The 14,268-nt window shown below is 47.8% G+C and overlaps 2 protein-coding genes across 2 annotated transcripts; one reads left to right on the top strand and one right to left on the bottom strand.

Annotated features, from left to right (window-relative positions):
• Window positions 1–5,761: 5,761 nt before the first annotated feature.
• Window positions 5,762–12,195, bottom strand: DPM1 (dolichyl-phosphate mannosyltransferase subunit 1, catalytic). Its single transcript, XM_066561427.1, has 9 exons — window positions 12,077–12,195; window positions 11,108–11,207; window positions 10,405–10,438; window positions 9,923–9,999; window positions 9,787–9,812; window positions 9,408–9,503; window positions 8,832–8,900; window positions 8,434–8,548; window positions 5,762–6,227 (listed from the first exon to the last, which is right to left on the bottom strand). Exons 1-9 carry the CDS (start codon window positions 12,181–12,183, stop codon window positions 6,123–6,125), a joined length of 729 nt encoding a protein of 242 aa, XP_066417524.1. The 5' UTR covers window positions 12,184–12,195; the 3' UTR covers window positions 5,762–6,122.
• A 53-nt stretch (window positions 12,196–12,248) lies between these two features.
• Window positions 12,249–14,268, top strand: MOCS3 (molybdenum cofactor synthesis 3). The gene has a single exon (XM_066561544.1). It carries the CDS (start codon window positions 12,249–12,251, stop codon window positions 13,839–13,841), a length of 1,593 nt encoding a protein of 530 aa, XP_066417641.1. The 3' UTR covers window positions 13,842–14,268.

The raw sequence follows: 14,268 nt of genomic DNA, 5'->3' as shown, positions 1-14,268 counted from the left end.
CATCCCATTTTGCAGCAGGAACATTGGATCGGGACAAGACCCCACATGCAATTCTTCCTTGTGGCTCACGACACTGCTCAAGATCTCTTCAACAAACAAGGATGAATTCTAAAAAGCCCTCTAGGAGTGGCAGGGATGGATGGCTCTTGTTACTTCAGAAAGAAACAAGCACTTGGAGGAGGAAGTAAAGTGTAATTCCCTTCATCCTCAGTGTTCACACCCTTTCTGGTTCAGTGACACACTGGGGCTCAGCCTCACAGTGCTAGAAAGGAAATTTGATTCCTTTCCTGAAGTATAGAAGCAGAGAAAAGTTGTCACCAATTCTTTAGACTTAATGTAACTTAAAGATCTCTTGCATTTTCAGGTGACTGGTGTCCTGACAATCTGTACATGCTGTTTATCACAATTCACTGAATTAGTGTTTATGAAGACTTTGGTGACATTTTATTGTGTCTCTGAGGCTGCTTTGGGACTTTCTGGATCAGTGGGACATAGAAATCCCCTGCTTGTCACTGCAAGTCACAGCTGGGTTTCAGTGGGTGCTCCCATGGCATCTTCACATCAGTGGTCATAAGAGTCAGGAAGCCACAAAATCCTTTTACATGGGAATATAAATTAAAAAAAACCAGGAAATACACAAAACTTTAAACCCAAAGCTGGTGCTTTGGTGTTAAGGAGACCCTAGAACTGAGGTACTTTGAGAGCTCCCTGAGACACGTGTGGAATCTGTCTCCAGGAAGGAAAGCAAAGAGAGCTCGTTTGGTTTTCCTATAACAACATAATTCTGCCTTCCAAGAGTAGATACTTTTCCTCTGATGGCACAATTATTGAAGCATGTTATTGAAGCATGTTGGGAAACATTTTGAAACGTTGCTAAGTCAGGACCATATTCAGAATCTCTCAGTTGACTTCATGGCTGCTTGAGCCAGTCTGCTCCTGCCTAAAATACACAGCCCCAAACCTGAGCACCTTCCTATTTCAGCACTATTTTATTTGTGCCTTGCCACTGACCACTTTTTAGCCATCACTTAATACAAAAAATTCAACAGCTGCAGAAGAACCACCCACAGACCTACTCTAAGGGCTGGAGTAAGCAGGAGTGTCTGAAGGTTGGAGGAACTGAGAGTAGTGGGACATGATAGTGCAGCTGGAGATAGAAATGATACTTGAGAGGTATTTAAGGGAGTGAACACAGCACGAAGATCTCTGCAAGGGACACAACAGCTCAAGCACAGAAACCTGGAATCCAGAGAGAACTGAACAGGCTGTTGGGCATCATTCCCTGCCCTGCATTCTGGGAGCAAGTGAAGGCATCTGAGTAAATTTGTGTCTTGTACATACTTATCAGAGGACAAGGTAAGAGAAGGTTGGGATGGAGATAGAGGTGGATAGAGAGTTCCCCCAGAGCAGCAATATCAGGGAGTTTCCAGCTGGAAACACTCCCAGCCATGATGTTGGTACTCAGTCCATGATTACAGTGTGGAAAACCATTTGAGAAGAGTTTAGAAACTGGAGTTTGGCCTGGGAGGGGGTGAAATTAGACCCAGATAGAAAGGAGAGTGTCGGGAGGCAGAAACGCTCAGTGCACAAGAGGGGTGGTGCAGGCAGAGGTTTTTAGGCTGGGGAGAGAACAGGAGGGAAGGGAGACGTGGCAGCAGAAGCTGGAGCAGCGGGAGCCACTGCCTGCCCCGGGGTAAAATCTGCAATGGCAGGGCTGGGAAAATGGGGGAAGGATGAGAGGGGTGTGAAAGCAGTCCTGAATGATGGACAAGATCTTGTTCTCATTCAGCTCAGGAGAGTTCTTGTGCTGGTTTGCAGTGTGACAGCTGTCAACAGAGAGCTGGGGAAGAAAGATGAGAATTTACAAAGTTTGTGTGAAAAGATTGATGGTAAAGTTAAATTCGAGCAGTGGGGAAGAAGGAGAAAAGGAATCTTGATATAATTTTTCTCCTATGTGTACAGAGTGAACAAAATTAAACAGAAGTTGATGCTAATAGTCTTAATCTACTTTTTCTGTTGCAGAAGTGGGTATTGTTTCTCACAATACAGCCACTAGAAAAATCAGTAAAATCGCTGCATTATAAGAGACGAAGCACTTCACACCGGAGGGGAGACAATTAGCACTCCCAAGCTGAATAGGTTTAATTGCACATGTGTGGTGCTGCTGCTTCAGGTCAAAACTGCCCACATTCATCCTAGTACTAGCTCAGGAGCAGTGTCATGCTTGGGTTTTATTCAAATACAAAATAATTAGGACAACTATAGATGGTTTTACACACAACCTAATTAATTATATAATAAATACAAGTAATTTAATCAGCATTAGGACCACTGATCTCACAATGATCTTTAAGACCCACTAAGCCACCCAGCTCCTGTGCTGCTCAGACACCTGCCAGCACTGGTGCCAGTTTCTGTTGAACAGTCAGTTCAGGGACAACTTCCCACTTTATGCTTTCTGCTTTGTTGAAATCCCCCTCAATGGCTGAGCTTTCAGATCTAGTTTTGGATTAAAAGGTGCAATTCGTTTTTCTCCCTCTGTTTCCAATATATTTTCCCTTGAACAGTAACAATCAGTCTGTAAGAAAGTTTTTAATTGCCACAATGCCTGGAGAGAGAGGGTAAAATGTGGCAGGAACAGAGGAGATGATGCTCGAGGTTGCTGTGCTTGGCACTAGTTTCTCTCTTTGCCCGTGGCTCCTGCAGCATGGCCCAGGGGAGCTAATAAACATGTTCCACAGCAAGGAAGGGGCTGCTAAGCAGTCCTGGCCCCTGCACAGCCCCTGCTCCTGCTGATCCTGGTATCTGCACTTGCCTCAGCTCTGGAATGCCAGCACTGAAATGTGTCACTGAAGTCATCCCTGCACTGAACCCAGCAGGCAATCTGTCACTGAATTCATCTCTGCCAAGATTCCCATCCAGGCTTGTACTTGGGATCCTGACAGGCCCTCAAATAAATATTATTGATTAGTCATCATTATTTTTTACTGTTGATATGCAGAAGGTTGTGGAGCCTTGCAGTTGGATTTCTACATAGTCCACTGGAAAATCTATTTGATTGTAGTGTTGTTTATATTGGCAGTGAGGCTCATCCTTATTGCAGGCTGAGGTTAAAGTCTCAGATTTTGTCAAAAACCCAAAGCAGAAGTGAAGCTGACTCCCCTGAACCTCAGAGCAGACAAATCCTCACCAAAGAGAGCAGCTAGGGATCTGGGACTGACTCTGGATTCACATCTCAGAACAGAAATAAGCCAGAACCTGGGCTCTGAGTGGATGTCCCAGCTTCAGCACCATCCTGGGTCACAGGGACCGAACTGCTGGGCCTTGTGCCTGACCCCCTAAACCCGCTCAGGGACAGGGAAATCACAGTGCCAAACGTGAGTTACCTTCTCCCCTGCGTCCAGCGTGCTGCAGCCCTGCTCCGAACTGATGGGAGCCAAGCAGCAATTAAAGCTCCTGCTCCTGCCAGATGATTGAGTGCTTGCAGACACAGATTCCTGAGAAAGTATAATAGAGAAAGTGCATTAGCAGAGTATTTGTGCCTTCCTAGGAAATGAATATGGATGTAATTAAGAAAAGCTGATTTATGTGGAACTGTAAAGCCAAGGACATAAAATGAAAAATTCTCAGTAAATGTCAAGTCAGTGTTTTGTGGCGGCCAAAACAAGGCAAGGAGAGTATTGCAATGGTATTAAGGAACTGAGAATTAAAATGCCACTATATAAATCCCTAGTACATGAATATTTAAGACATTATATGGAGTTCCAAGCATCTGATCCTTAAAGATTATAGAAGTGCTGTTCCACTCTAGTCTGTTACTAACATTTTGAGAACAGCAAGATCACAAGGCTTTCTTCTGCTAGGAAAAGCCAAATGGTTTCCATGGTGTGTGTGGTGAAATGTCTGTGTGTGCAGATCCCAGTAAGGCAGGAAACCCTGGATGTTCCTAATGCTTCCTGTGCCCATGGGATCCATCGATTACTTCCTTCAGAGCAGCTTCCTGAAGCAGGTGGGTGCAGTCTGAGCCCAGTTTTTCTAATTTCAGGCACTATTGTGGTGTCTGCTCATGTCCTGATGCCATGGAGCCCTTGGGTTTGTTCCTTTATAGCACTTTTTTTCCTGATCAATCCATCACCTTTAAGCATAGTGAGAAATGTCACCTATTTACCTGAAACCTGACTGCCCTGTCACATTCCAAACTTTCACACACTGCAGCACACAAAATGCTCCTGCACTGTGCCCCTGACTGATATGTGCAAGCACCTTCCTCCAAACGTGATCTCATCCATAAATGAAGGAATTCTACCAGGTAATTTTCATCATTACAAAAGTAGCCACGGACCTTCTAAAAGCTGAACCCTAATTCACAACAGTCAGGTGATGAATAATTCATACACTGGACTTCAGTTATATATCCCTACATAAAAATGAGGAAAAGATGAACTTCATGAGGCTTAATTTGCATTCCAGGAAATGATCAGCATTATGTAAATTAAAAAAAAATCTAAACCCTCATTATTTGGTCATTAAAAATTTTCTAACTATTTTTAACTTAAAATAAGGATTTTTTCCTATGAAACCTTCAAATGAGATATAAATAGATAAAACCTACTTACTGCAGATTTCACTGACCCTTAAATCCAGAGATGTATTTCTGTGTACATGATTGCTCTGATTAGTCTGCAGCCAATGAAATTGTATATAATTTTCTGAAAAAGTACAGGCAAATGTCACAAAATGTACAGTTCAGTCACTGTGATCCAGTTACATGTGGATTCAAAATCTGCATCTTTTATTATATGAAAGCAAATTCCATCTGTAGCATTTGCTTTGGGCAGTCAGCAAAGAAGAAAGGATCAGAATCTGTACAGTCCCACTAGAGAACAGAGGACTAGCTCCAAAGCTGTCCACTAGAAAATAACCTTTATTCCAAGTTTTGTTGCATCATTTTTATCAATGTGATGACTGTGAAATATAAATTTATCATTTATCTACAGACTTTCTACATTTTTTCTAACATTAACAGCTGTATCTAGTGTGCTAAAGGAATGCAGACAAACATGAGCAAAACAGGCAGCATTTTTAAGATCTTGTTGCTTCCCCCGTCCCACCATTAATTTTCTGATCCAGGTGTCCACAGACTCCACAGGTATCCGCAAAAAAAAAAAAAAAATTTTTAATATAGATATATAAAGCCATTATTGGAATAATCTCATCTTCCTCCCCATTGCACATCTGATTGCAAGAGCTTCATCATTTCTGAGTTCTGGCTCTATCAGGCCAGAACAAAACAAAAACTTGCATTGCTCTGTTTGTACTTCCTTCCTCAGGATCTGGAGCAACTACAGCCTTCACTTTGCAAACTGGAACTTGACATCAGGAAAATCTGATTTTTCTGCACTATCTTCCCTGAGTGAATGGGGTCTTCTGTTCCCCTAAACCTGGTGAGGTCCCACTTCAGACTCTAAATGGGTTTAGTTGCTAAAGAAGGGAAGGGGAGGGACTCATCTGCTTCTGGACAAACACACAGAATACAGAATTATTCCATGCATATGGCTCCCTTTCCTAGCCAAGGAATATTCCTTCTCCCCGGTCTAGGCACAGACCACTGAGCTCTGAATTCTCTTCAACTGCCCCAGCCACGAGCACTTCTTTGGAGCTGCTTCATGACAATGTGTACATGTGCTGAGGGAAAGGAAGGACACTCATTAGTACCTATTTAAATTAATATCTACAAACAACAGAACAAAGACAGGACACATTCCAGGGTTTTTTGGTCCTTGCTTGTCTTTATTTCAAAATTATCCTTAGCTTCTGCTGAATAATGATTCATTTCCAAATGCAAAAGATCATTTAGCTTTGTGTTCTTTATTACAATTATTCTTACAAAAATAGAAAAGCATTAGCCTTTATTAATTTTTAGTTTAACACACAGTCCATTTCTGTCGGAAGGAGCCTTCTGGGCTGCAGAATGTTTGATTTATTGTTGATGGTGTTTAATTGTTAGGTCATAGCAGGTCTCCTGGCCACCACACAAATAATCAAGCTTTTGCCATTATATGTTTAAATCTACACAGACATCAGAAAATGTTTGTCTAACAAAATTACTTTAGGATGAACTCTCAGGTTGTAGCAAACAAGGTCAAGAGCCCCTTTAGGAAGGAGACAATTTCATTGCCTCCCAGTTTGGATTCCCCATAGACACGGTCCACAAAGGAGATGGGAACCTGTTGAAACAAGCAAAATTGGTTTTGAGGTTCAAAACCGAAACCATCAGAAATTCTGGAAACAAAAGAAGGCCCTTTGAGCTGGAGCTTGTTCAGGCATGGGGAGGAGGCAAGCACCAGGCTGGCTCCTCTGTGGCAGCTCTCACCAGGGCCTGCAGTGGTGCCCCACAGCTGGGGAGTGTGGAATGACTTGGGTTATCACCTTTCAAGCTGATCCAAGGACATTACTCATGGCTGGATGATCCACCCAGGCAGAGCACACCAACAGCTCTCAAAGCCTGCAGCATTTCCTTGTCAGCCAAACTCAGAGCCTTTGAGGCAGTGCCTCGGGAAGCACAAATCTGCCCCAGCACAGAACAGCTCAACCTCGCCCTGGCTGCGAGAGGACTTCAGAACATGACAGTGCCTATTGTACACAACCCGTTTTTATCAGTCTTTGGCCATTTTATAGATTATCTGCAGCATTTACAGGCATTTGACACATTAATTTTGGTCTCCTTCACAAAGTGACGCTGTCCAAATGAACTCACTGCTCATGAGATGTTGGGAATGTTCTGCTTTCACTCCTCTGGGCACACACAAGGGACACGTGACAGAGCATTCTGCCAACCCTGTGTTAGAATATTTCATTTATTTCACCATTTTTATTCACCAATTTTTATTCACCATTTTTATTCACCATTTTTATTCACCAATTCAATATTTCACCAATATTTCAATATTTCACCATTTCCATAATGTTTGTCTGCAAAATTGAAATACTTCAAGAACTAAAATAAAGAACTGCTATTGTAATAGGCACTAAAAAACTGGCTTGGTGTTTTGCTGGCAGTGTCAACCAGAAATCATCTGGCAAGAGGAACACACCAATCCCCAGCCCTCTGGACGTGTGCCAGAGGGTCTCTCACAATTCCAGCAGGTCAGGCCAAGAGAGGAAAGAGCCCAGGACAAGAAGATGGGAGGAAGATGCCCAGAAAGGCAGGCAGAGACTCAGCAATGACTCTGCTGTCTTAGCAGTGTCACCTTGATGATCCCAGTGACAATCCTGGCAACTCCACCCAGCTGGACTGCAGGAAATGGGCAGAAGTCACTGAATATAGAGCCAGGGCAGGATGGCACAAGTGGCATTTCCTGACCAGGATGAAGAATAGTTAATATCTCATCTAATGAGAGGATTCCAGTGTTACCCTTCAGCACAGGAATTGAGCACTGAGCTGTTTCTGGGCTTCTGCCTTCCTTGCACAAGAGGTTCCCCCATTGGTCTCCCAGGCTCTATTCCATGTGCTGGAGGACACTGCACACCTGGTGAAGTACAGCACAACAGGAGAGATGTGTGTGCAACTCTCCAGGTACAGCCTGTGTGAGTTCTCATCAGCCATTTATTTTAAACTGGCACAGCTCAATCTCAATTCTCAACTTTGCTGAAGAAGTATTTTTCCCTGGGATGCTGTTCCACAAGCAAAAAAGGTGGGAGAAAAGAGCTGCTTTGTTGTGAGGAAATGCTCTACCCTGTGTCGATGGAGAAATGCCACGTGTGAAGTTTAAGAAGTACAAGCACCACAATTCTCTGACAATTCATAGTCCTGGAAACAAGGTGAAGAACTGGCTCTGAGATTCTCCTGCAGAGAGATTCCCAGTGAAGCATCTCTAAAGATGCAGCAAGAGCAATTCAATGAAATAAAAAAGGCAGCAGGCTGCTGGAGATAGAGAATCTAACAATTGCGTGGAGTTTTTTCATTGACTGTAGACAGCACATTCAAGGAGTTTAGAAGCAGAAAGTTGTGAGAGCTGAAAAGTTGGAAAATAACAAGGCAATAGTTGACAGAACAAACCTGAAATAGAATCAGGCTGCTGGAAAAATGAAATCATTTGTAAAGACTTGAGTAGAGATGTCTGTACAATAGGAAGCAAGGGAGAAAAGGCTCAGAGCAGCTTTGTGGTGTATTTTGACTTCTTTCCCTCCTTTGAGGAACCTTGTAAAATTGTGTGCTACTGAAGGAATGGCAACAGGAAGAGGGGAATAAATAACTGCACTTCAGTTATTTATTGCACTTCAGGTCTGGCATTCACCTAACAAAGCTGAAAAATACAACTCTACACATGTAATTTCTTGGTATAAATTTACCATCTTGGCTGCTTCTTGGCAGTAGCCAGAAGTCAGCAATGTGTGTGCCCTGGAAGGAAGCACAGTGCACCCATCCCATACCTCTCCAACAGTGAATCCCAGCTGCCGAGCCCGGACAATCATCTCCATCTGGAACACGTATCCTTTAGAAACACACCTCTCCATCAGCTTCTGCAAGACCTCTTTCCTGTACAACCTGTAAACGATTCCAAAGGAAATAAAGCTTGGAGCCCAGTTTCTGGAACACAGAAATCCAGACAAGAGGAATCTGAACTGCAATCACTCAGCTCATTACTATTTATAAACTCTCTAACGAGGTCATGGGAGCAGCAGTTCTTGCAATCTAATCCACTGCTCCTTCCACCCTTTCCAAACAGATTTCACAGTCCACAGTAAAGAATGTCTGTTCTTACTCCAGTTCCTTGTCCAGCAGTTTTCTAATTTCCAATAAACTTTAGGAATTGCAAACCAGACCCTACCTGAAACTCCCTGTTAGATCTGATGCCCCTGGTCTCAGCAGGACCTGAGTCAGAAAATTGGCTCCACGACTGTGAAAGAAAACATCGATGTCAGAGTTGTTTAGTACAAGAAGATGGACACTTACTCCAGCCATGAAAAACCAGGAACAATCCAGATCCACCTCCAGATCAGACTGCAACACAGCTTGTGCTCCAGATTCTTTGCAGGATAAATAAACCACCATGAACGTCTGCCTGTTCCCTGGGAGGGACAGGAGCATTCCAGCTGGCCAGGTGAGGGGTCCCTCACTCACACCTGCCAGGGCTCAGCCTCAGCTTGTTCCCTGGGTGCCTGTCCCAACCTGAGGCCACTGTTCCAACCCCTCTTCCCAGCCCACCCACGTCATTCCAGCCCTCCTTGGTGGATCTGAACCAAAGAGCTGCCAGTGCTGGGTGCTCCTGGTGTCCAGTGTGACTGCAGTGCCCAGCAGGGACAGCACTTCTGGGGACTGGGGAGCTCAGCTTACAGGGATGCAGTACTTGCAATTATTATTCACAAGTAACAAATTTCTGTGTGGAGAGCTGAAAAGTACTAACCTGATTAACTTTCTTTTCAAATCCCAGCCATACACTCCTCCATTTCCTTTATATCTTGTTCCAGATACAATATCAAAATTGCCTTCTTTCTGCTTTCTGTAAACAATTGGTTTTATCAGAAAAACTGGAGGAATGTTTCAAAGTTCAAATTTCAAAGTAAGAACAATCACTCTTTCAGTACAAAATCTGTATTTTACAAACTTCTGAACAAATAAGAAGAGACGAAGGGTGGCTATGAGCATTATTCAAACTGTGCTCTTATAAAGAGCTACTTCAGGGAATCTAATCATTATTTTTTACCCACTATGGCACAGAATTTCATGAACTGCCTCATAAATAATTTATAAAGATCACCTTTCATACTATAACCGGCACCTACCTGATAAACTCTGGAATGAATTTTGGCTGAAATGAAAGAAAGACAGATCAGAAAAAAGGGCAGGGGTAAAATAACAGCAAGCACTGGAAAATGCATTCCAGCAGACTGTACCAGAGCAGATGACGTGCAGCCTTACATGGTGGGAGAGGTCAGCATCCATGATAACAATGAAATCCCCAGTGGCATACTTCATCCCATGAATGTAAGCAGTGCCTGATGGAAACAGAAACAACTGCCCTCACTCTTCTGACACAGAAATGCACAGAGAAACTTCACCTGAGGGTGGGCCACTACTTGAAATGTCATTTACAAAGCAGCACCTGCACTCAGGAGCCTCAGGAAACAGACTGGGCTCCAAATCATCCCCAATCCTTCACCCCCTGTCCTGGCCTCAGGGGTCAGGGCAGCACCGAGGATCTGGTCTGAGGTTCTGCTTTAGAAACACACTGGGATTTTTATCTGCATTTTTTAAGCTTGTTTGTTTACAAACAACTTGATGAAAATGTGTTTCTGCTTTTGGGCTTTACTGTGATTTTTTCTGGACCTTTACACACTGAATCAAAGTATACAGCAGATTCTTTTATTTGCTTTTACTTATCAGAGTTAATAAGAACTTACCCAGGCCCAACTTCTTTGCTCTGGGTCGCAGAAGCTACAGGAGATATAAAAAACACATAAATGACTTGACATACAGTTTTAAAACAGACTTTGAAATTTTCTATATATTTTTTTTAAAACAATCTTCATACATGCAACTTAGTCCAAAAATACTTAAAAAAACTTGGCATTCACACAGTAACAGATTGGAAAAGTATCTGACTGCCACTAAGTAAATGACAGCATCTTGTATATAGCTGAGGGTTATGCAGTAATATATTGCATAGATAAAAAAAATAAATAAAAAATTCCTGTTCTTGAGGAATGCAATGAGACAGATTAAAAATAAATCATAAGCCCAGCCCAGCTTTCATCTTTCCAATTTCCTTACTCCTGCAGTCAATTAAAATGAAATTAAATCTTATCCAAACCCCATCTTTCCCTCAGGCCTGCACCAAGTGCAGCAAACCTCAGCAGTGATTGCTCAGGAGCACACAGCAATGCACCACGGACTGACAACGTTTTGCAAACAATTCATGATCTGGCATATTTGGTCAGAATGAACTGTCCTGAGCTTACACTTTGTCTAAAGTGGTGTACGACAACTCAAGGATGGGAAGAAAGGGCAGAATCCAGGGAATCCATCCCAGTTCTCAAGGACTTACAGTACTTTCCAATACAAAAAAAAAAAATAGAAAAAAAAATTACCGAACACACAACTCACTATTTTATCTGATCCATATATTTTTTCCAGCTGCTGAGCAATTTCCTGTGTCCCATCCGGGCTTCCATCATCTATGATGATAATTTCGAAGTCGATCCCACTGAAAGGAGAAGGATTTCCCAGTGAGCAGGCGGGGCTGCCCAGGGAGGGTTGGAGTGCCCATCCCTGGAGGTGTCCCGAGAAGGGCTGGAGGGGTCCCGGGAAGGGCTGGAGCGGTCCCGGGAAGGGCTGGAGCGGTCCCGGGAAGGGCTGGAGAAATCCCGGGAAGGGCTGGAGGTGTCCCGAGAAGGGCTGGAGGTGTCCTGGGAAGGGCTGGAGGTGTCCTGGGAAGGGCTGGAGGCGTCCCGGGAAGGGCTGGAGGTGTCCCGAGAAGGGCTGGAGGTGTCCTGGGAAGGGCTGGAGAAATCCCGGGAGGGGCTGGAGCGGTCCCGGGAAGGGCTGGAGGGGTCCCGGGAAGGGCTGGACGGGTCCCGGGAAGGGCTGGAGAAATCCCGGGAAGGGCTGGAGGTGTCCCGAGAAGGGCTGGAGGGGTCCCGGGAAGGGCTGGAGGGGTCCCGAGAAGGGCTGGAGGTGCCCCGGGAGGGGCTGGAGGGGTCCCGGGAAGGGCTGGAGAAATCCCGGGAGGGGCTGGAGGTGTCCCGGGAAGGGCTGGAGCGGTCCCGGGAAGGGCTGGAGGGGTCCCGGGAAGGGCTGGAGGGGTCCCGAGAAGGGCTGGAGGTGGCACTCGGGGCCCGGGACACGGTGGGGATGGGGCACGGCTTGCACTGGATGTTCTGGGAGGGATCTCCAACCCCGTGACGGGTGGCTCGGTGCGGGTCAGGGACACCCGTGTGCGCACGGAGGTCGGCACTGCCCTCGCTCACTCCATGGCCGGGCATTCCCAGCCCCGCAGGCACCGCTGTCACTGCGCGGCCCTGCCCGAAGCCCGCACCGGCAGCGTTTATCCCTCTCCGGCCGTGCGCCCGGTACCTGTCGCTGAAGGTGCGGGCCAGCAGCCACACGACGAGGGGCAGGTTGTCGCGCTCGTTGTAGGTGGGCAGCAGGACGGAGACGCGGCCGGGGCCCCGCGCCGCCATGGCGGCAGTGACGCGGCGCCGCGCCGGAAGCGGCGGGGCCGGCGGCGGCGTTGGCGTTGGCGGCCATGGCGGGGGCAGCGGCGGCGCGGCTGCGGGCCGAGATCCGGCGGCGGGAGCGCGAGCTGCGCGGGCTGCGGGAGCGCCTGGCGGCCGAGCTGGCGCGGGGGGACACGGCCGAGCAGGAGGAGGACGGAGAGCGGGAGCGGGACGAGGCAGCCTGCGGGGCGCGGCAGCCCTCGGCGGCCGAGCCGGCGCGGGGGGACGCGGGGGATGCCGAGGATGAGGATGGAACCCGCGGGCTGCGGGAGCGCCTGGCGGCCGAGCTGGCGCGGGGGGACTCGGGGGATGCCGATGAGGAGGATGAGGACGACGAGGACGAGGATGAGGATGGAGCCCTCGGCTTCCCCGCGGAGCTGCCGCCGCTGCCGGCGCGGTCGGCGCTGAGCGCGGCCGAGATCCTGCGGTACAGCCGGCAGCTGGTGCTGCCCGAGCTGGGCGTGCGGGGGCAGCTGCGCCTGGCGCGGAGCTCCGTGCTCGTGGTGGGCTGCGGCGGGCTGGGCTGTCCGCTGGCGCAGTACCTGGCGGCGGCCGGCGTGGGCCGCCTGGGGCTGGTGGATCACGACGTGGTGGAGACGAGCAACCTGCAGCGGCAGGTGCTGCACGGCGAGGCGCGGCGCGGGCGGCCCAAGGCGCGCTCGGCGGCCGCGGCGCTGCGGCGGCTGAACTCGGCCGTGCAGTACGTGCCGTACCGCGGGGCGCTGCGGCCGCGCTCCGCGCTGCGCCTCGTGCGCCAGTACGACATCGTGGCCGACTGCTCCGACAACGTCCCCACCCGCTACCTGGTGAGCGACGCCTGCGTGCTGGCCGGCAAGCCGCTGGTGTCCGGCAGCGCGCTGCGCCTCGAGGGGCAGCTGGCCGTGTACAACCACCGCGGCGGGCCCTGCTACCGCTGCCTGTTCCCCCGGCCGCCGCCGCCCGACGCCGTCACCAACTGCGCCGACGGCGGCGTGCTCGGCGCGGTCACCGGCATCATCGGCTGCTTGCAGGCGCTGGAGGTGCTGAAGATCGCCTCGGGCATGGGCTCCTCCTTCAGCGGCTACATGCTGATGTTCGACGCCCTCGAGGGCAGGTTCCGCAACATCAAGCTGCGGCCGAGGAGAGCGGACTGCGCCGTGTGCGGGGACAGCCCCAGCATCACCTGCCTGCAGGATTACGAGGCGTTCTGCGGCTCCTGTGCCACGGACAAGTGCCGGGCCCTGCAGCTGCTGCCCGGCGCGGACAGGGTCTCCGTGCAGCAGTACAAGGCGCTGCTGGACGCGCGGGCCCCGCATGTGCTGCTGGACGTGCGGCCGCCGGTGGAGGCGGAGATCTGCCGCCTGCCGCACGCCCTGCACATCCCGCTCCGCCGCCTGCAGGACAGGGACCCGGCGTCTCTGCAGCGACTACAGAAAAGGATTTGCGAAGAAAAGCAGAGAAGCGATGACCAAACCCCTCTCCCTGTATATGTTGTGTGCAAGTTAGGAAATGATTCCCAGAAGGCTGTAAAAATTCTGCAGGAGTTGCCTGCCGAAGAATTCGGTTCTGTGTTAGCTAAGGATATCAAAGGGGGGCTCATGGCTTGGGCCACTAAAATCGACTCAACCTTTCCTCAGTACTAGAATTTTAAATGACGAAAAAACCACATATTTTCAGAGTAAGTTCTATAGGGTTCCATCTCTCTGTAATGGCTATATCACATGGAAAAACCAGACAGAAATACCATACTGCTTTTTTATGTTACCTTTTTTTCCTAAGAAAAATGCTTATTTTTGTAGCTGTCTGATTATTTTTATAAAAATGTAAGTCTGTCCATGAAAGTGGAAAGAAATGTTGGTTCTGTGGAAAGAATTCCTTGGTTATGATTTAATAGTAAAAACTTGGCATAACTACTGACTTGTGCACGTGATGATTGAGAATATCCTAATTAGCAATTGTAACCTGGAAAACAACAAAACACAGGAATCCTGTTATTACTCAGTCTCTGAAGTGCTTAACAAATTGAAACAGTGCATGAAATGAATAAAAAATAATTACTGTTAATCACTA

This window comes from Molothrus aeneus, chromosome 17 (assembly GCF_037042795.1).
Source record: "Molothrus aeneus isolate 106 chromosome 17, BPBGC_Maene_1.0, whole genome shotgun sequence".
Taxonomy (NCBI): domain Eukaryota; kingdom Metazoa; phylum Chordata; class Aves; order Passeriformes; family Icteridae; genus Molothrus; species Molothrus aeneus.
The sequence above is the reverse complement of the archived record's forward strand: the minus strand, read 5'-3'. Positions and strand labels throughout refer to the sequence as shown.

Bases quoted from the DNA above. Each gene is read 5' to 3' on its own strand.
- DPM1 (XM_066561427.1), bottom strand. From the start codon at position 12,183: ATGGCGGCGCGGGGCCCCGGCCGCGTCTCCGTCCTGCTGCCCACCTAC. The intron at 11,208-12,076 runs GTACCGGGCGCA...TTCTCCTTTCAG, and splicing joins GCCCGCACCTTCAGCGACAG to TGGGATCGACTTCGAAATTA. The intron at 8,901-9,407 runs GTTAGTACTTTT...TTTCTTTCACAG, and splicing joins TTGAAAAGAAAGTTAATCAG to TCGTGGAGCCAATTTTCTGA.
- MOCS3 (XM_066561544.1), top strand. From the start codon at position 12,249: ATGGCGGGGGCAGCGGCGGCGCGGCTGCGGGCCGAGATCCGGCGGCGG.